The 23086-nt window shown below is 36.0% G+C and overlaps 1 protein-coding gene across 7 annotated transcripts in view; it reads right to left on the bottom strand.

Moving 5' to 3' along the window:
• ADAD1 (adenosine deaminase domain containing 1) overlaps positions 1 to 23086 on the bottom strand; it is a 52070-nt gene that overhangs the window by 14409 nt on the left and 14575 nt on the right. For 6 of the 7 annotated variants that reach the window (XM_033215174.1, XM_033215175.1, XM_033215179.1 and 3 more), the window contains exons 5-9: positions 22009 to 22077; positions 19185 to 19310; positions 7591 to 7714; positions 4232 to 4402; positions 2495 to 2724 (exon numbers count right to left, since the gene is read on the bottom strand). In XM_033215174.1, the coding sequence (XP_033071065.1) occupies positions 2495 to 2724; positions 4232 to 4402; positions 7591 to 7714; positions 19185 to 19310; positions 22009 to 22077 (720 nt within the window). The remainder of the gene's footprint in view (positions 1 to 2494; positions 2725 to 4231; positions 4403 to 7590; positions 7715 to 19184; positions 19311 to 22008; positions 22078 to 23086) is intronic. The other variant, XM_033215177.1, reaches the window with a different exon arrangement.

The raw sequence follows: 23086 nt of genomic DNA, 5'->3' as shown, positions 1-23086 counted from the left end.
GAAAAGATTGGAAATCATCCAAAGCCCATTTCTCTATCCTTTATCTTTCAACCTTCCCTTTCCTAGTTCTATTCTCTTAGCATCTACTCCATATTCTTAACTAGAACCAGAACAAGGTAATAACAGATTTTCCATTTTAAAAAAGACTCTGATACAGAAAATAATGAAAAGTCCCTCTACTGAGCATTAGCAAAGAGCCACAGCTGCTCAGAAACTGGTACTTTTGTAACTGACTCAGAAAGAAATCTGGTACATCCAGATTTGTCGACTGCATTGTATCCTGATTTCTTGCAAGTGCAGTTGACAAATCTGGATGAGAAACAATTGGTGAAACTGAGTCATTTTTAAACATCTAAGGGCCACAAATTTTAACTTTTCCAATACCACAATGCTTCAATTTCACAACACAAAATAATTTAAAGAATGACCATTTCTGGTTAAAATTGTGCCAATACCAAAAGCTTTGAATTCTCAGTTATAATAATTATTGAAGGAGAGATCTCAAAAAGATGCAATGTTACTACTAAAAAACAGTGAGTTGCATCAAACTTAAAACGGAAGTTAGGAAGCAGTCATTCTTATTTAGAAAACAGTTATTCTAAAGCATATCTCTTTCTTTCTCAGAAAGTCAGAAGTTCTTGCAGCAGAATCTTTGTAAACCACTGGATATATTTCACAAATAAAGTTTTATGTCCTTATCATTAAAACTGTTGAGATGGTTACTAGGGCTGCATTATGACTATCTGGGCCCCAGAAAATGATATAAAAAGGACATGTACTGCTTTTGGCATCCTTTTTCTAAACACTTCCTTAAGTGTTTATCAAGAGTGACAAATGATCAAGACAAATGAAGAGTGACAAAAGAAAACTAATCAAATAAAAAATATACTTGGGCACAGAATAAAAGTTGGAAAATATAAGGTGTGAGGAATAGTTAATATATCTACAATGAACAGTAGATAATAAGGATTTTTTAAAAGCCTAATGTATTTATTACACTCTGCAATGAAATAATGACAGTGGTTGTACCAAAAAAAAAAAAAAAAAAGACATTTGGAAAAAGGAAGAAAAAAAACCTGTAAGTCAAACTCCTCATGAAATGCTTTAAACATCAAATTGTTTACCTAGATGCTTTAATGGGAAGTATAAAACCTAATATAATAGAAAAAAGTTTATAAATATTTTATTATAAATTTTACTTTTTCCCTTCATATATGTGTGCACTAATAATTTACTATATCTGAGGTATGGTTTTAATATATCTTGAGGCTCAATCTTGTTCCTAGAAAATAAATCTCTAAAAATATGCAATATAATTGAAAAATTTTGATTTGATTCATTCAAAAGAATCTGAAATAATATGAAACTCCAAGGTTAAAGTCAAAGGTTAAATCTAATCAAACACTATAGAAGACTTGACCTGACAATAATTCATATATATATATACAAAATCTATCAAAAGCAGCAGCATGAAAAGCTATGAAAACTGGGTTTGAATTCAGGCTCTACCACTAAGCAAACTGACAGACTTTAGGCAAGTATTTTATTAACATTGTGAATGTGATCGGAAAAAGAAAAGAAAAAAGGAAAGGACTGAATAAGAGATTCCCTAAGGTTATCAGCTGCTTCTTAAAAGTCCACAAACTATATTTAAAATGGATTTCTTCACTAAGAAGGATTCTCTACACTTCAATTATACAAATCAAATTAGTACATGAAAAGGACCTCTGGATGGAAATAACTTCTGGACAAACATTTTTGAAGTACTTAGGCAGAAAAACTTATTGTAATAGGGGTTACCAAATTTGCAAGATATACTGTAAAAAGTTTGAGAATGAATACAAATCTAGCTTTTTTTTAATAGTCAAGAAAGACTTTTTTTTTCCAGATTACTCTGGATAACTTTCTATTTAAATATAGTAAATGCCCTTTTAATGCAAGCCTAGATCCCATGTTTTAAATTTAAAAATTCCACCACTATAAAATGACAAAACGAGTATCTACAGAACATCCACAGCATAAAATTTGTTTCTGCAAACTTTTTGAAAAGTAAAATAACGCTTTAAAATAATGTTGGGGTACAGAAAACTCCTCAAAATATGAAACTTCAGCATGCTAAGTGCTTCGAAAATTGAAAGGCCTCAGAAATAAGCTTCACAACCAAAGTTTTTCTCTGATCTTTCCCTCATCTCCCTGTGTCACTGATCTTTTCCAAAGCACCAGAAGGAGCTCTCTCTGAAATTTCCTTATCCAGCTGGATGGTCACTACAACTTACGGCATCTTTATCCCACAATCTCTGCCTCCCACCTTTGGGATTCATTCATTCTCCCTGATAATTTATCATGAAACCAACAGCTCTACAAAACAGCAGATCTGTGTTTTGATCTTAAATAAAGTTTCACATATGCAAAAACTAATTTTATACTGATAAGTAAAGTACAGAGGATTTGCTTAGTGAGCGAGAGGCCCAGGAGGTTATGAAATCTCACTCACCAACTAGTATACTGCTGATGTAAACTGGTTGTATAAAATGACTCAGCAATGCTCCCTGTACACCAAGCACTTCCCATCTGGTCAATTTGTCACTTGAGGACATACTGCTTATTCTATTAACACCATCTTTAGGACAGTAAACAGTCAGATAAATTTTGCCTTCAACAGCCACGTGGAGACAGAGTTCTTCATTGGCTTCAAATGCAGATATAGAATGTGGATTAAGACGTCTAGAGAAAGAAAAGAAAGTTTCTTCCTTTAAAAAACAAAGGTGACAGAACAAAATCTACCTGTACCTAAGAACTGTTCTCTAACATGTTTAACTTCCCAGTGCACATTTAATTCCAGTAACAGAAACAGATGCAAGAAAGCAAGGCAGGAATGGAGTGCCTTCATTCCACAATAGTAATATAAAACAGAAATGAACCAAATTTAGAGCCTCCAATTGAGATATTTTTCATATTATTACCATTTTATGTCCCTTAAAATTCAAAGAAACACTAATTTTTATCCCTATCATAGTTTATGAATTAGTTCCTTCCTCTGTATGAAATTTTTTTAAAACTACAAAATGAGGCCGGGCGCGGTGGCTCAAGCCTGTAATCCCAGCACTTTGGGAGGCCGAGATGGGCGGATCACGAGGTCAGGAGATCGAGACCATCCTGGCTAACATGGTGAAACCCCGTCTCTACTAAAAAAAAAATACAAAAAACTAGCCGGGCGACATGGCGGGCGCCTGTAGTCCCAGCTGCTTGGGAGGCTGAGGCAGGAGAATGGCGTAAACCCAGGAGGCGGAGCTTGCCGTGAGCTGAGACCCGGCCACTGCACTCCAGCCTGGGCGGCAGAGCGAGACTCCGTCTCAAAAAAAAAAAAAAAAAAAAAAACTACAAAATGAAAGAATTAAAAAAAGGGAAACTGACTACTTTTCTTTGTCATCTTCATTAGAAATGCAAAATTATTTTTCTTTAAGTTTCTTTCTAGAGAACCCTGACCTCATTTTCAAAGGTGTTACTAGAGGGATATTTTTTAAAATATTACCCATGGTTACTTACCATTAGATGGTCAGACTTAAAGTGACTTTTACCGTCTTCTTTGTTCTTGTTTGTACTGTTTAAATGTTATGTATGCTACCTGATATTCATTCATCAAAGCAATAATATTTTGGCCATAGGTTAAAGTTTTTCTTAACTCTTGTATTTGTATGTGAGTAGTGCATAAATCCACACTTCCTAAAGTTTATGAGGTCTTCAAAGTAGAAAGGAGCAGAAGATTTTTTTTACTAGCATAGCAAAAAAAGTGGTGAAGTACATGCAACTTTTAGGTACAGGTTGAGTGTTGCTTATCTAAAATGCTTGGAACTAGAAGTGTTTCAGATTTTGGTTTCTTCACACTGGAATATTTGCTTTATACATACCAGTTGAACAGAAATCCAAAATCTGAAATATGAAATGCTCCAATGAGAATTTCCTTTGAGCGTCATGTCAGTGCTCAAAAAGTTTCCAATGTTGGAGCACTTTGAATCCCAGACTTTTGGATTTGGGAAGCTCAACCTGTAGAAGTAATAGATTAGATTGAGGGGAAAAGGATTTGGGGTCTCCTGCAGGCCACAAATAACAACTCAAAGCTGAAGAGAAAATATGGGTAATTAGAATTTACATGTTCTATTTGCTGTAGAAAGTCAGAATGTGTGGCATGGCCATCCTACTTGCTTTTAAAAACAACTTCTATAATACTTACAACTGTGACTTAATCTGGGCTGATCCTTTAGGCAACTGGTTCATGTAAAGGCAAATGTTGATATTCTGCTTAAGAGTGAGTAGATTAGAAGTTGGTTCTGTACAAAATATTGATTTTTCCATCATAGTAGGATTTTTGCTGTAGAAGAGCAGAAGTTGTCTATAAAAGTACCTAAAATAAATGTTATAATTTTGTCAAGTAATAAACTTTATAAAAGATGTATCTCAATGAGCATCGTGTCCATATGTGTCACAAGCAATGTCCTGTGTGTCAAAAGTTCTGACACAGGTAAGAACTCCTAAATTAATCTTAGCTTTATTTAATGAAAAATTAAGGTTCTTGAAAGTTCTTAACTGGAGCCCAGTCTGCCCTGTAACCTAACCTAAAACACCATTTTTTCTCGACTACTCCACTTCTGTTCCACATTAGAGTCTTCCAACTATCAACTTCTGCAAAAGACTCATTTCTCTACTGATTCCTCCCTTCTTCTTCAGACAGTTCTGCTCCCAGTCTCCCAGATGAAGTGCCAACTTTTTGTCTTACTTCTATTTCCCCTTCCCTACCCAAACAAATTACTACAAAAATGACAAAAACTGTGGTTCCCTGCTCCTTAATGGTTTTAAAGAAAAAATACAAGAGTATAGGAACAATACAATGAACACCATAAGTTGTATTAAGAAATGAAGCAGATATAGTTACTGATAATTTATTGTATATTTCAAAATAACTAAATGAGTGGAACTGGAATGCTCCAAACACAAAGAAATGAAAAACGATTGAGGAGAGGGATATCCCAATTACCCTGACTTGATCATTACACATTTAACGGTTGTATCAAAATATCACATTTACCTTATAAATATGCACAACTATTATATATTCACAATAATAAAACATTTTAAAATTCAATTTTTTTTTTTTAAAGGGAAGCAGAGCTCCTGAAAGACTACAACTAATCAAATTAAGGACAAATACTATTTTGCTTATTTAATAAACCATGACTTTAAGATACACTCCCTTGAATCCCATCATCAAAAATATACAGTAAAAATTAAGCAACAGTATGTAAAAATGCCAAGCACAGGAATAAGTAACACAAAAGAGGTAGCTTTTAAAGACGTCAAATAATTCCATAAGCACTGACGGGGGGTGGAGGGCAATAAGATGCATTACCCTCATAGTCTTGCTGAATAATATTTAGGATTATAGGATTCCTCATTACTAGAGATACAAATTTATATTTTTTCAGGTACACGTATCTAAATTTATTTTAAAATACTCTACTGAAGAAAACACCAACACAAAAAGTGAGAATGCAGAGATTTAACAAGGACAGCAGAATGCTAATAACTGCTGAAGGTGAATGAGAATTTGCTATCCTGTTCTCACTTGAGTGTCTTTGAACACATCCATAAGAGGCTGGGTGCAGTGGCTCACCCCTGTAATCCCAGCATTTTGGGAGGCCGAGGGGGGCGGATCAAGACCAACCTGGCCAACATAGTGAAACCCCGTCTCTACTAAAAATACAAAAAAATAGCCAGGCGTGGTGGTAGGTGCCTGTAGTCCCAGCTGCTCAGGAGGCTGAGGCAGGAGAATTGCTTGAACCTGGGAGGCAGAGGTTGCAGTGAGTGGAGATAGCGCCACTGCACTCCAGCCTGGGCAACAGTGCGAGACTCCGTCTCAAAAACAAACAAAGAAACAAACAAAAAACACAAAAAAGTGCCCAAAACATCCATAAGTTAAATAAAAAGTCATTTTAATGGTTTAAAGAACTAAAATGAATAAGATCTAGTATTTCATGGCACAACAGGATGACAATAGTCAATAACTGTACATTTTAAAATAACTAAACGAGTATAATTGAAATCTCTGTAACACAAGACAAATGCTTGAGTTGATACATACTCCATTTACCCTAAAGTGATTATTGTGCACTGTATCAAAATAGCTTATGCACACTATAAACATATACACTATGTACCCACAAAAATTAAAAATAAGAAATTATAAAATTTAAGAAAGAATTCCTAATTTAGTAGGAATAAAGAGGAATTAAAAACAAAAAATAACCAAAAGCTGGTGGATATTATGAGAAATAGCACTCATTTCCCATTTTATATGTTCTCATACGAAGTGACTTGCAAATTCCTTTCTTTCCCACTTGCTATTCATTCCTCTTGTAAAGAACAGAGTGACTGAGTCTGGAAAAAGAAACTAGGCATGCTCACCTAAGCCCTTTTCTCTCTCTCTCTTCAAGATACGCCAGCCTCAAGAATCCCTTATCTATACTGTGCTTTATGGTAAACTTTGCATAATCCTCATGAATGAAAACCTGTTGGTTTCTGGTGCTGTCCTTGGATAAGTATGGCTATTCAGGGGTGAAATAAGACCAAGCCTACTGAGTGTGGATTAAAAGCTATACTTTTCAGTAACTTCAGTCATAAAAAAGTGTTATTTTTATCTTTCAAAAAAATACATTGCAGGATTTTCTTCTCTTTTTTTTTTTTTTTTTTTGAGACAAGGTGTTAGTCTATTGCCCATGCTGGAGTGCAGTGGAGCAGTCTTGGCTCACTGCAGCCTCGATCTTCTGGGCTTAAGCAATCTTCCCACCTCATCCTCCAAAGTAGCTGGGACTACAGTTGCATGCCACCATACCTGGCTAATTTTACTTTTGTAGAGACTAGGTCCCACAATGTTGCCCAGGCTAGTCTCGAACTCCTGTACTCAAGCAATCCTCCCACCTTAGCTTCCCAACGTGTTGGGATTACAGGTGAGAGCTACTGTGCCTAGCTGACTGTAGGATTCTTAAAAGTGAGTTTGGCCAGGTGTGGTGGCTCACGCCTGTAATCCCAGCACTTCGGGAGGCCAAGGCAGGTGGTCACCTGAGATCATGAGTTTGAGACCAGCCTGACCAACATGGTGAAACTGTCTCTAATAAAATACAAAAAATTAGCCAGGCATGTTGGTGCATGTCTGTGATCCCAGCTACTTGGGAAGTTGAGACAGCAGAATAACTTGGACCTGGGAGCCAGAGATTGCAGGAAGCAGAGACTGTGCCACTGCACTCCAGTCTGGGCAACAAAAGCAAAACGCCATTTCAAAACAAAACAAAACAACAAAAACTGAGTTCACAGGTCTTAATAACAGAAGCCACTAAAATCCACAGGGTAGACATTGGAGTTACTATGATAAATGTTCCAAAGATGACATGGAATTATTCTGATGACTTAGATAAGAAAATGTGACATCCTTGGCTCTATGATCAATAAAATTCCATTTGTAAATGAAGACATTTATATGAAGTTACTTTGGGCTGAGGGCATTCATATTTAATAACATTAATACATGTATTATCTTACCTAAGAAGAGACCTTCTTGCTGTAACAACAGCATGAGTGTCATGCAATACTCTTCCATTTGACTTAATGTCCTGGCTGTAATTGTATTCACCCGTGCCTATAGCTACAACCTCATGCTGTCCAGCTGAAAGAAAAAGGTAGACAGCAGCAGGTTAATTTAACCTTTCTCTTCTCTACGTTCAACTCTTACACTATCTCACCATTTTTAATTCAGTAGACTATATTAACTGAAAAGATGAAAAAATAATTCCACAATTTAAAATAAGAGTCTTAGAGTCTTCTAAGAAGCAAAATTGAAAAGTAGTATCTCAATGAAAAAGGTAGATGTTTTATAATACTTCATCTAAACTTTTACCACAATCAACAGAATTACCAAATGTCCTTGGCTTTCAAATATGGCTTTCTATCTCTTCTACATCTAGATATATTTGATCTTCTAAGACACTTCATTTGCCATTCTGCTTCTGTCTTAAATTATCTATATTGAATGCCTCTAATTTATCTATATTTAATGCCTCTAATTTTTCTTAATCCACTCAAACCCTATAAACCAAATTAGTTTATTTCTTTGTTCTACTGAAGCTGCTTTCTTAAAAACAAAAAACAAACAAACAAAAAAAACCTTATGCTTTTTCCAGTAGCTTTGTTCCATTTACATTTTGCTGTGCCCTGCTTGAAATCTTCTGGAAATTCTATGCTCCAAAAATACACAATTCAAATTGGCAGTTTTTCCCCTCACATTCTAATTAGGCCTTTCCGTTGCCCAGTGACTAGATCACTCCTTTTTCCCCATATTCCCCTTTGAATATCCTCCTCATTCTTTCTATCTCTTACTTCAGAAAATCTTGAGTTTTCATTTTTCAAACAAAGTTCAATTCTACATTCACAACTACCTAACGGATTTTTACTATTAGGCTGGTGCAAAAGTAATTGCAGTTCTTTTTTTTTTGGCACCAACCTAATAATTCAGCAACAATTGCTGAGGTGTTACCAAGTACTGGGGACTAAAGTAGATGTTAGGAATAAAATGTTGAGCAACACATACCTTCATTAGGCTTATAGCAGAAGAGACAGAAAAAACACTAAACAAACCCCAAAGTGTGATAAGTGCTTTGAGGGAAACAATTATGAGGCTTATGTGAAGATAATGAGAGAAAAGCTTATCTTGTGCAGACTAGTTGCAGAATTCCTCCCTAACGAGCTGAAATTTAAGCTTCAGCACCAGCGAGACAAACGGTATTCTAGTCAAAAGAAATAACACGTGCACACCACCCGGGGCAAAGACAGAAGACTATTTCTCTCCTGGGCAAAGAGAGAAGTATAGCTAATCTAATAAGTGGGGTGAAGGGAATGGTGTAAGATGAAGTTGGAGAAAGAGGTGTTATATAGTACACAATGCTGAGAAGTTTATGGATTTTTACCAAAGAGCTATGGGTAAGCTACTGAAGTAAAAACCATCTTGGATTACATTTCCTTCCTACAAAGCAAACAAAATAATCGACAAAATAAAAAGACAACTTACAGATCAGAAGAAAATATTTGCAAAGCATATCTCCAATAAGGGGTTAATAGCCAAAGTATATATATAACTCCCACAACTCAATAGTAAAAAGCAAGACACTTGATTTAAAAATGGGAACAGAACCTGAACAGACATTTTCTTTGAGAGAAGACATACAAAGAGGTATATAAAAAGGTGCTCAACATTACTAATCACCAGAGAAGTGCAAGCAAAATCACAATGAGATATCCTCACGCCTGTTAGGATGTCTATTATAAAAAAGTCAAAATGTAAGTTTTCATGAGGATGTAGATAAAAACCCTTATACGCTGTTGGTAGAAATGTAAATTTTTATAGGCATTGTGGAAAACTATGGAGATTCCTCAACAAAATAAAAATATAACTTGCCATATAATCCAGCAACCCCACTTCTGTGTATATATCCAAAGGAAGTGAAATTAAGATCCGAAGAGGTATCTACACTCCCATGTTCACTGTAGCATTATTCACAATAGTCAAGATACAGAAACAACCTAAATGTCTCAATAAAGGAACAGATAAAGAAACTATGACATATATATAATGGAATGTTTTTCAGCACCCCCAAAAAGAAAATTCTGCCATTTTCAACAATATGAATGATTCTGGAAGACATTATGTTAAGTGAAGTAAGCCAGACACAGAAAGACAAACACTGCATAATCTCACTCATATGTGGAATCTAAAAAGGTTGAACTCATAAAAACAGAGGAGAACGGTGGTTACTAGTGGTTAGAAAGAAGGGGAAATGGAGAGACATTAATCAAAGGGTACAAACGTGGAGTTGTAAAACTAATAACTTCTGAAGACCTAATGTAGAGCATGGAGACTACAGTTAATAGTAACGTATTATATATTTGAAATTTATTGTCAATATTGTGGGTGGTAGGGTGGAGAGCAGGTAGACCAGGAGGGTATTGTGGTAGAAAAAACAAGGAGTGGTAAACTGTGTTACATGTTTCTGGAAAGTCAAGTGAATAGGTAACAAAATCCACTGGATTGTGCAACATGCAGGTAGTGGGTACCTTGGCAAGGGCTAATTTCCAAGAAAAAAGAAAAAACTAAGTTGAAGCAAAGAGTAAACATAGTGGCTGTCAGGAGCTTCTTGATGAAGTCTGGCTACAAAGTCAAATAAATAATGACTGGATTAAGTAGAAAGGTGTCATGGGTTTAAAGGAGGTTTTGTTTTATTTTTAGGATGGAAATTTGGGAAGCCAGGCTTTCTAGAATACTGAAGAGATGAAAGCAAAGATGTATTATTCAGGGACACCTGGGCACAGACTCTGCTTTCATTCCTAGGACAGGGATGTCACGCTATGAATGCTGAATCTGACTCAATAACCAGGTCTTAAACCTTCCCTTAAATAGAATTATACAGTGTCAGTATAAGTTCCAGAATGGTGATATAAGCTCTGACTTGTAAAGGGTAATAATGTAGCAAGTAACTCAGCTTCTTTCTCGGCTCTGTAACTCAACTTGCAATGCTTCAGGGCGATACTCAAGTTTGTTATTGCCAGAAAAAGAAGAGTCAACCGAAAGAAGGAATTTATCAAGATGTGAGAAGGAATGGAATCAGAATTCAAGTAGAAGAATTAGCCTATAGGAGGAGTGATGCTTCCTCTACTGTCACAGTAGAGAAGATGGATACAAGTGCAGGAAAGTATCTAGATTTGGTGGCAGGGGAGGGAAGGATATTTAGATTTGGTACTTTCTTATAGACCCAATTAAAAATGATAAGGTGATTTTTGACGGGGGAAAATGGCAGACAGGACACAGGACTAACATGCAGCTTCCACTTGGACGAACAGAATAGCGTGTGGAGACTCACATCATGAACTTTTGCTCCAAGAACCACTGCAGGAACATATCAGGAAAACCAAAGGAATTCACAGACCCTCTGAAAGAAGTAGCTTGCCATTGCAAACTCTGTGAGACAGCTGAAAAACTGTGAGTTCCCAAAGTGTGAGGTGGGGAAAAGCCTACCTCTGAACACACATTGGGGAACATAAAAATCCAGATCACAGGAGAAGGATTTAACCTTACCTAGAGATGAAATAAATTTAGGGAGCCAAGCAAAATAGAAGACAAACAGCACGAAGAGCCCTGTAGGAGATTCCAGTCCCTAGCCCACTGAAGTCATCCCTGGCTTTATCTCACAGGGGTCCTTGGATAAGGCAGCCAGTGGGACTGGGAAGGGGCCACAGGTTAAAGGAAGCTTCTAGCTGAAGTTTGTAATAATTTTGACTGAGTACAAATTTTCCTGAGCAAAATCCATGGGGGCGAATGGGAAGTGCAGATAGCAGTGCAGAAGCCACACCCTATGACAGGCTGCAGGCCTGAAAGCCCTGCTTGCTTTCTCAGTGGGGAGGATTATAGCCTCGGGCCAGATCTCAGCCCTGCCTGCTGCTGCCTGAATATAAACTGAGCTCTGTTGGTGGGACACTGCAGGAGTTAGACTGGCCTTGTTGGCTGTGTGGGGCCTGGGTGAGGCCTGTCACTGCTGGCTCTCCCCAGCTACCCTGGTGACATGTATGACACAATAGAGGCAGCCATAATTCCCCTAAAACATAACTCCATTGGCCTGAGAACCATCCTGCCATCCCCCACAGTGGCCACAGCACAAGGAGAGTCTGAGCTCAGACTCGCCTAACCCTGCTCCTACCTGATGGTTTTTCTCTACCTGCCCTGGTAGCCGAAGACAAAAGGCACTCTTGGGAGCTCTACAGCCCCATCAATTGCCAGAGAAACCTGAATACTTATCCTGGCTAAGGTAGGGCAAGCTTATATCCCCCCATTTTCTGATGACAGCTGGTGCTCCCTTGAAAGTGCCACCTCCTGGCTGGAGGCCAACCAACTCAAGTCATTACAGCAACTCATAACAGAACCACCCTGCTCCAAAGAAGGAGAAAACAACAGCTAATTTCACCTCCTGCAATATGCTGGCTAACCAGAGGTCCTGAGACTGTCCATGTGGCAATTTCACTGCTAGCATAGCCAGCATTTGAGAAAACCAGCACACTAAACAAAACTATAACCAAGGATTCTCACAGAGTCCACTTCACTACCCTGCCACCTCCACCAGAGCAGGTTCTGGTATTCATGGCTGGGAGATCTGAAGATGGATCACATCACAGGACTCTTTGCAGACATTCTCCAATACCAGTCCGGAGCCTGATAACCCTGCTGGGTGGCTACACCCAGAAGGGCAGTAACAATCACTGCAGTCTGGTTCTCAGGAAGACCCATCCTTAGGAGAAGGGAAGAGCACCACATTAAGGGCTCACCCCATGGAAAAAAAGAATGTGAAGAGCAGGCCTTGAGTTCCAGATATTTCCACTGAAACAGTCTCCCCAAATGAGAAGGAACCAGAAAAGTAAATCTGGTAATATGATAAAACAAGATTCTATAACATCCCCAAAAGATCACATTAGCTCTCCAGCAATGCATCCAAACCAAGAATAAATCACTGAACTGCCAGATAAAGAATTCAGAAGCTTGATTATTAAGCTCCTCAAAGAGGTGCCAGAAAAATGTGAAAACCAACTTAAATAAATTAAAAAATATATATATATAGGGTATGGATGAAAAAGTCTCCAGAGAAAAAGCTATCATAGCGAAAATAAAATCACAACTTCTGGAAAAGACACACTTAGAGAAATACAAAATGCACTGGAAAGTTTCAGCAATAGACTAGAACAAGTAGAAGAAATAACTTCAGAGCTCAAAGACAAGGCTTTTGAATTAGCCCAATCTGATAAAGAAAACAGAACTTGAAAAAATGAACAAGGCCTCCAAGAAATTTGGGATTATGTTAAATGACCAAACATAATAACTATGGTGTTCTTGAGGAAGAAGAGGAATCTAAAAGTTTGGAAAACATATTTGAGGGAAAAATTGAGGAAAACTTCACTGGCCTTGTTAGAGATGTAGACATCCAAATATAAGCAGCTCAAAGAACACCTGGGAAATTCACCACAAAAAGATCACCACCCAGGCACAAAGTCATCAGGCTATCTGAAGTCAAGATGAAGCAAAGAATCTTAAGAGCTGTGAGAAAAAAGCATCAGGTAACCTATAAAGGAAAACCTATCAGATTAACAGATTTCTCAGCAGAAACCCTATAAGTCAGAAGGGATTGGGGTCTTATCTTTAGACTCTTTAAACAATAATTATCAGCCAAGAATATTGCATCCAGCAAAACTGAGCTTCATGAATGAAGGAAAGATAGTCTTTTTCAGACAAACAAATGCTAAGAGAATTCACCACTACAAAGCCAGTATTAAATAAATGCTAAAAGGAATTATGGATCTTGAAACAAAATTATCAAAATACACCAAAATAGAACCTCCTAAAAGCATAAATTTCACAGGGCGTATAAAACCATAACACAATTAAAAAAAAAAAACAAAACACCCAAGGTATTCAGGCAACAACTAGCATGATTAATAGAACAGTACCCCATATCTCAAGACTAATATTGTATGTAAATGACCTAAATGCTCTACTTAAAAGATACAGAATTGTAGAATGGATAAGAACTCACCAACCAAGTTTCTGCTGTCTTCAAGAGACTCACCTAACACATAAGGACTCACATAAGGTAAAGGGGTGGAAAAAGACACTCCATGCAAATGGAAACCAAAAGCAAGCAGGAGTAGCTATTCTTATATCAGACAAAACAAACTTTAAAGCAGTAGCAGTTAAAAAAGACATAGAGGGACATCATATGATGATAAAAGGATTAGTTCAACAGGAAAATATCATAATCCTAAATAAATATGCACTTAATATTGGAGCTCACAAATTTATAAAATAATTACTACTACTTAAGAAAAAAGATAGATGGCAACACAATAATAGTGGGGAACTTTAATACTCCACTAACAACACTACACTGGTCATCAAGACAGAAAGTCAACAAACAATGAACTTAAACTATACCCTACAACAAATGAACTTAGCAGATATTTACAGAACATTCTACCCAACAACTGCAGAATATACATTCTACTCATTAGCACATGGAATATTCTACCAGATAGACCATATGAGAGGTCACAAAACAAGTCTCAGTAAATTTAAGAAAACTGAAATTATATCAAGTACTCTCTCAGACTACAGTGGAATAAATTTGGAAATTAACTCCAAAATGAACCCTCAAAACTATACAAATATATGGAAATTAAATAATCTGCTCTTGAATGATCTTTGTATCAACAATGAGATCAACATGGAAATTAAAAAATTATTTGAACTAAACAATAATTGTGACACAATCAATCAAAACCTCTGGGATACAACAAAAGTGGTGCTAAGAGGGAAGTTCACAGCATTAAATGCCTATATCAAAAGTCTTAAAGGGCACAAACAGACTAATCTAAAGTGACGCCTCAAGGAACTAGAAAAACAAGAACAAACCCAAACCCAGTAGAAGAAAAGGTATAATAAAGATCAGGGCAGAAACAGATAAAACTGAAACAAAAAACACCAAAAACAAAAGATAAATGAAACGAAAAGCTGGTTCTTTGAAAAGACACACAAAACTGATAGACCAGTAGTGAGATTAACCAAGAAAAGAAGAAAGAAGATCCAAATAAGCTCAATCAGAAACAAGACAGGAGATATTGTAAGTGATGACACCGAAATACAAACGATCATTCAAGGTTACTATGAACACCTTCACATGCACAAACTAGAAAACCTAGAAGAGATGGATAAATTCCTGAAAACAGACACCCTCCTAGATTAAGCCAGGAAGAAATAGAAACTCTGAACAAACCAATAAAAAGCAGTAAGAGTGAAACCATAATTTTAAAAAGGCCAACAAAAAAGTTCACAACTGGACAGATTCACAGCTGAATTCTATCAGACATTCAAAGAAGAATTGCTACCAATCTTACTGAAACTATTCCAAAAATAGAGAAAGAGGGAATGCTCCCTAAAACATTCTGTGAAACCAGTATCACCCTAATACCAAAACCAGCAAAAGACATTAAATAAAAGAAAAACTAAAGACCAATATCCCTGATGAACATAGAAGCAAAAATCCTCAACAAAAATACTAGCTAACTTAATCCAAGAGCATAAAAGATTATACACCATGATCAAGTGGGTTTCATACCAGGGATGTAGGGATGGTTTAACATATGCAAGTTGATAAATGTGATACACCACATAAACAGAATTAAAAACAAAAATTATGTGATCATCTCAATAGATACAGAAAAAGCATTTGACAAAATCCAGCATCCCTTTAAGATTAAAACCCTCAGCAAAATTGGCATACGAGGGCCATAACTTAAGGTAATAAAAGCCATCTATGACTAACACACAGTCCGCATTACTGAACAGGGAAATGTTCAAAGTATTCCCCCTGAGAAAGAACTGGAACAAGACAAGGATGCCCACGCTCATCATTTCTATTCAACATAGTACTGGAAGTCCTAGCCAGAGCAACCTGACAAGAGACAGAAATAAAGAACGTCCAAATCAGTAAAGAGGGAGTCAAACTGTCACTGTTCACTGATGATATGATCATATACCTAGAAAACCCTAAAGAGTCATCCAAAAACCTCCCAGAGCTGATAAATGAATTCAATAAAGTTTCAGGATACAAAATCAATGTACAAAAATCAGTATCTCTGCTATGCACCAACAGTGACCAAGCTGAGAATCAAATCAAGAACTAAACCTCCTTTACAAAAGCTAAAAAAAAAAAAAAATTGGAATATACCTAACCAAGGAGGTGAAAGATCTCTACAAGGGAAACCACAATACACTGCTGAAAGAAATCACAGATGACAGAAACAAATGGAAACACATCCCATGCTCAAGGATGGGTAGAATCAATATTGTGAAACTCACCATACTGCCAGAAGCAATCTACAGATTCAAAGCAATTCCCATTGAAATACCATCATTGTTCTTCACAGAACTAGAAAAAATCCTAAAATTCACATAGAACCAAAAAATAACCTGCATACCCTAAGTAAGACTAATCAAAAAGAACAAATCTGGAGGCATCACATTACCAGACTTCAAACTATATACTACAAAGCTACAGTTACCAAAACAACATGGTATTGGTATTGGTATACAACTAGGCATGCAGAAAAATGCAACAGAATAGAGAACCCAGAAATACAACAAAATACTTATAGTCAACTGACCTTTGACACAGCAAACAAATACATAAAGTGGGGAAAGGACACCCTATTCAACAAATGACTCTGGGATAATTGGCAAGCCACATGTAGAACAATAAAACTGGGTCCCTCATCTCTCACCTCACACAAAAATCAACTCAAGATGGATCAAAGACTTAAATCTAAGACATTAAGCCATAAAAATTCTAGAAGGTAACGTTGGAAAAACTCTTCTACATTTTGGCTTAGGCAAAGAGTTCATGACCAAGAACCCAAAAGTAAATGCAACAAAAACAAAGATAAATAGATGAGGCTTAAACTAAAACACTTCTGCATAGCAAAAGAAAAAATCAGCAGAGTAATCAGACAACACACAGAGTGGGAGAAAATCTTTGCAAACTATGCATCTGACAAAGGACTAATATCCAGAGTCTATAAGGAGCTCAAATCAGCAAGAAAAAAACAAATAATCCCATCAAAAAAATGGGCTAAGGACACAAATAGACAATTCTCAAAAGAAGATAAAAATGGCCAAAAATTATATGAAAAAGTGCTCAACATCACTAATATTCAGGAAATGCAAATCAAAACCACAATGCAATATCACCTTACTCCTGCAAGACTGGCTATAAATTAAAAATTAAAATAATAACGGATATTGACGTGCATGTGGTATAAAGGGAATACTTTTACAATGTTGGTGGGAATGTAAACTAGTACAATTTCTATGGAAAACAGTAAAGAGATTCCTTAAAGAACTAAAGGTAGAATTATCATTTAATCCAGCAATCCCACTACTGGGTATCTACCCAGAAGAAAAAAAGTCATTATATGAAAAAGACACCTGCATACACATGTTTATAGCTGCACAATTTGCAATTGCAAAAATATGGAACCAGCCCAAATGCCCATCAATAATGAGTGGATAAAGAAATTGTGGCATACACACACACACACACACACACACCCTGGAATACTACTCAGCCTGGACAGAGTTGGAGACCATTATTCTAAGGGAAGTAATGAGGAATGGAAAAATCAAACATTGTATGTTCTCACAAGTGGGAGCTAAGCCAGGAAGACACGAAGGCATAAGAATGATATAATGAACTCTGGGGCCCTGGGGGGAGGGCAATAGAGGGGATGAGGGATAACACTGGGTACAGCATAGACTGCTTGGGTCATGGGTGCATCAAAATCTCAGAAATCGCCACTAAAGAACTTATCTCTGTAACCAACCACCACCCATTCCCCCAAAACTACTGAAATTTTTAAAAACTTGATGAGGCAAAGTTTCTAATAATACATCTTAAATATGTACTGATTGTGTGAGTGACTCCAGGAATGTTCATCTGATTTCACTCAGGCTTTTCCTGCTTATATTCATACTCATATCATCTAAAACTACATTTATTATTCTTATCCATGCTCTTCTCCAATCAGCTTCACACTAGCTTCTAGATTCCCTATGGATGAGGAAACATGATTATCCTATGTCAACTTTAAATGCTGGTATTACTTTTTATTCATGTCACTTCATCTATCATTTATTGTCCACTTTTACCTTATCAATTTTTTTTAAAACTGTATTTTTCCCTTCCCATTTATGTCCATCTCAACTCTAATGTAGGCACTCCATCACAACTACATAAATTGTGATTCCATAATTCAGGTTTAACCCCAGAAATCTTTAAAAAAATTATTTGTCAATTATTGTTTAAATACTCATTTATCTTAATCATTACAAATGAAATTAGACTTTTACTAAATGCCAAGTACTATGCTAAATACTTTATTGACATTATTATATCTAATCCTAACAACTCCATGAAGTTGGATTGTTATTGTTTCTATTATCTCTACTTTTAGGAAATGAGAAAAAATTAAAGCATAGAGATGTTAAGTATATAATTTGCCCAAAGTAATTTAAACAGCAGAACTGAGTCTGATTAATGCTCCCAACAATTACAGCCCACAGTCTATCACTGTTTGAAATTACAGCTTTAATTGATCTTGTTAAATTTAACTTTTGACCAGTTTTTAAACCACTCCATAATCTGGCACTATTTTATCAATCTAATTGCATTTTGTATTACTCCTGTACATAGACTAATCTGTACTAGCAATAAATTTACCTCATTGTCCTGCAGTTTTCTCACTGCTGCTTCCCTCTTCCTTTCTCTATGCAAAAATGTCTTCCTTTCTTCTATTTATCCAAATTTTATCAACCCTTAAAGTTACAGCTTAAGTCATGCCTATTCCAAAAGATTTTAAACTCTATCATTTCTTTTCTATCTATGAATTCTCACACACTTTTTGCATTATGGAAAACAAGTTTTAACTTTTATCATCTTAGACTTTCAACTAGTATATTTATCTACCGTGTCTACTTAGATCATAACAACTCCTTAAGAATAGGAATCAAATCTCAAATTGTTTCTATGTAATTTATAATATCTAAATCAGAGATGAATGTAAGACTCAAACGGTTTCAATTAATGATGAACTCAGAACATTAAAGGGTTAACAAAAGATAAAAACATAGTTAGAATCACAACTTTATATGTCCACAAGAATAAGATTCCATATATCAATCTTTTCTTACTTGTAAAAGAAGAAAAGATGCTATTCTTAATGTTACTGAGGACTAGATTTCAGGAGGGTAGTGGTGCCAGCAGGGCTAAGGTTTAAAATGTTAGGACTTTTACCATTTTGCAGTTCTCTGTTGGGTCCTGGTCAGTGTGCTTTATTTCTGCTCTGGAGAAGCTTTGTGTTTAATGACCCACACTTACCAGAAAAAGTCACTTCAAATCAATGCAACACCATTGTGTACAGGGGCAAAGATAGTTAACTAAAATATTACTATTAGATTATTACAATATTACTTTTTCCCAAATATTTGGACTTACCTCTTTCAATTATAAAAGCAGCCAATGAACTGCAATATTTCAGGTATTCTGAATGATTAGAAATTAGTTGATTAAATGTTTCTTTAACGATCTGTGAAATCTTTGCATACTGAATATGCCTCCCTTCTAGAAAAAAATCAAAACATAAATTTCAAGAACATTGTCCTCCTCCCAGAGCTGTCTTATTATTCTTATCATAACCTTACAATCAAATTATTTAATAATTTATAGATATCTGTAAGCAAATTTATAATTTAGGTCATGACTGAGATTTCAAAGTTTTCAATTCTAAAAGAATATGAGTTATTGAGCTTTTTGGATAACTTATAAAAAGATGTGTCAGTATTACATACTAGCAGAATACTGATTTATATCTGTAGAGTTTGTCTGATGATATATTCAAAAGTCATATGGGACACAAGACAATTCTTTGTTGTACAGGTATGTGTCACACATTTTGCAAGATGACCAGCACCCCACTGAATGCCCTAATCATTGTGACAACCAAAATACATTCTCTTATTATTTGTCCCATTGAGAACCGCTACAAACCACTAAGCATTTAGATTCTTGATACAGTTCCACGTTCTCACTAAAAAAGCTAGAAATTTTGAAAGAAGAGGAAGATAGTCCCAAGTAACCAAGGATTACCACAGAACAGTTTATAACCAAGAATATACATCAAAAGTTATCCATGGATTTTTCTTTTTTTTTTTTTTTCAGATGGAGTCTCGCTCTGTCACCCAGATTGGAGTGCAGTAGCATAATTTTGGCTCACTGCAACCTCCGCCTCCCGGGTTCAAGCGATTCTTCCGCCTCAGCCTCCTGAGTAGTTGGGACTACAGGCATGCGACACCACGCCCGGATAATTTTTGTATTTTTAGTAGAGACAGGGTTTCACCATATTGGCCAGGCTGGTCTTGAACTCCCGACCTCATGATCCACTCACCTTGGCCTCACAAAGTGCTGGGATTATGGGCATGAGCCATCGTGCCTGGCCTCATTATTTTTAATGAAGATACGGTCCAGTTAGAAACATATAGCAAAGTAGGCTGGACGTGGTGGCTTACGCCTGTAATCCCAGTACTTTGGGAGGCTGAGGCAGGCAGATCGCTTGAGGTCAAGAGTTCAGGACCAGTCTTGTCGACATGGTGAAACCCTGTCTCTACTAAAAATAGAGGTAGAGACAGGGTTTGGTGGTGGGTGTCTGTAATTCCAGCTACTTGGGAGCCTGAGGCAGGAGAATCGCTTGAAACTGGGAGGCAGAGGTTGCAGTGAGCTGAGATTGTGCCACCGCACTCCAGCCTGGGTTACAAGAGCAAAACTTCATCTCAAATAAATAAATAAATAAATACACACACACACACACACACACACACACACACACACACACGTATGTATATACATACAGCAAACCAGACAGGCTGGGAAATAGTGACTACTTCTGTAACTGGCCCAATAGTTTGTGGGTCTCAAATCATTCTTCTTCAAAAGTTATAACATTCAAAACTTGTTTTTACCCATAAATTTAAAGAATTTGCTTTCCCTTTTCTGACAAATATATGTCTCCTGACCTAAGCCTACCAAGCCTGGTATTAAAAATACATATATAAAAACTACATATTTTTTCTCACAGATTATCACTTGTTTTCCTGAAGTAACAGCAATCTATATTATTTGCCATCCTTGACTTAGGATTCTATCCTCTTATTCACTAAAAATGTCCACAGAAGTTGAAAGGAAAGACAAGAGCCTCTTCTCATATTAAGAGATCACTGCTGTAGGACTGATCCCTCATTGCCCTTACTTCATCAATTCTTACAACTGTTAGGCCAGACACTATATCTAACTATTGGTGGATTTTGTCTTTTGAAAGGGCCTATTTTCCCTGGTCTGGTCTTTTTCTTTCAAGAAAGAACACAAATGTGCAAGGCCTTTTACTCTGTCTTAGAAAGACAGTGAATGCTGAATAGGCATAGAACTTTTCAAATCCTAGCCTGCAGGCCAGGAAAATGGAAAATAAAGGTTCCTTTTCTTTTTCCTCTTAAAAATACTCATTAAAGTCTGAAGTGTGCTCACTAGGTAGTAAATGTAAAAATTAAGAATAATTGTCTAGCTTTCAGGATATTCATAATCTAACAGGCAAAGTATATAATAACTACCATACAATGTGAAATGTGATTGTTAAAATAAAATAATATTAGTTACTATTTAGTGAGCATCTATGGTGTGCCAGGCACTGATGTAAGAATTTTACACTTATGAATTCATTTAATCCTCATAATAACCCTGAGATAATTACTGTAATAACTATTTTACAGATGAGTAAAAAAGGTACACAGAGAAGTAACAGGTCACACAACTAGGCCACACTAGGTCACACAACTAGTAACTTCAATTGAAGCTGTAGCTTTCTCGGGCTTGAGTGACAAATAATGGCCATTAAAACTAAATAAACAAATTATTTGAAATGAATGTTTCAAATGATCTCCAAGTACCAGAAAGCCACTGGTTTTCATTTATGACAAGCCCACCAAAACAAAGAATTCTAAAAAAGATGTATGAAATTGATAAAACATCTCCTTACAGGAAAAAAAATAAAAAAATAAAAAAAACCTTTTCTTCAGTCTTTCCTCTCCATTCCTTATTTCTTTCATTTTTAGCATAGTATAGAAAAAAAATTCTCCTTTTTGTAGAAGTGTGAAAGGTTTGGATGATAAAGTGTTAATGTACATTTTCGCACCTATGCTTATTTTAATTATGTTGTTACTATCTTTAATTGGGCTACTCTTCTAAAGAAGAACATCACAAAAAACTTTCCTACCATAATGTACTTTTGAAACATATGCTGGTTCAGGTAAAACAACAGGTTCTGCAGGGAAAGGAGGAGGACCTGTAAACAAAACAAAAACATAAGGAAACATGAAACTTCAACATTCCAAAGAGCTGGTATTTCTCTTTTGTTCTGTAATGAAACAGCAATCCAAAAATTATTTTTTTCTGTATTTTTGCCAACTCTGGGCCATCAAATACTCATTAGCTCAGCCCTGATAAATGTCTTTCCTATTTTGAAATTGTTTATGCAAACGAATTTCTGAGTTTCCTAATCTTACACTACAATATTGCTTGCTTTGTAATAGATGAAACATCCTGAAAAGCTGCTAAAATGAAGTCCTATTTTAGATACATGTAAACAACTTTCTATTTACAATACGGTGAAAAACATTTTAAATTAATGTTCTATTAAAAATTAATGAGTAAAGTATATCATTTTATAAATAACACTATTTTATCAGGACATTTTTCTAAGGGAATGCTACATTCACAGTTTTCAATGCTTTTAGCCCTACTCTTTACAACTGCTTTTCAATTTGGTCTCCAAAGTTAGGGAGTACAGAAAAAAGTTTAAAAACCACTAAACCTGCGGACAAAATAATAATAACAATAATCAGGAAAACTTAAGGAAGAAGCTCCAGAAGCCAAGGTACCAATTAAAATAGTCAGTTTCTCTTAAGAATCATTCATAAAGACAAAGAAAGCAAACAGAACTGCTTCTCTGGAATTAATTTTGAGGAAGACAGAAATGAACAAAGATGACAATGTCACCTTAGAGCTCATACCAGCAAAAGAAAAATACTAAGTATGGTTTAGATACATACACTCTGGACTTTTTATTATTTTTATCTGATAAGAAATTCCAGTTTTATTTAGCGCACTACATCCCCCATACCATACAGTAACATTATTTATAAAGCATAAATTTTTTTTTTTCAAAAACTTTCAACTTTTTAGATACAAGAGGTACATGTGTAGGTTTGTTAACTGGGAATACTGCATGATGCTGAGGTTTGGAATATGGATTCCATCACCCTGATTGTGAGCATAGTATTCAAAAGTAGTTT

The sequence above is a fragment of the Trachypithecus francoisi genome, unplaced genomic scaffold, assembly GCF_009764315.1.
Source record: "Trachypithecus francoisi isolate TF-2019V2 unplaced genomic scaffold, Tfra_2.0 Lachesis_group1, whole genome shotgun sequence".
NCBI classification, from domain to species: Eukaryota; Metazoa; Chordata; class Mammalia; order Primates; family Cercopithecidae; genus Trachypithecus; species Trachypithecus francoisi.
This window is presented reverse-complemented; position numbering and strand designations above follow the sequence as displayed.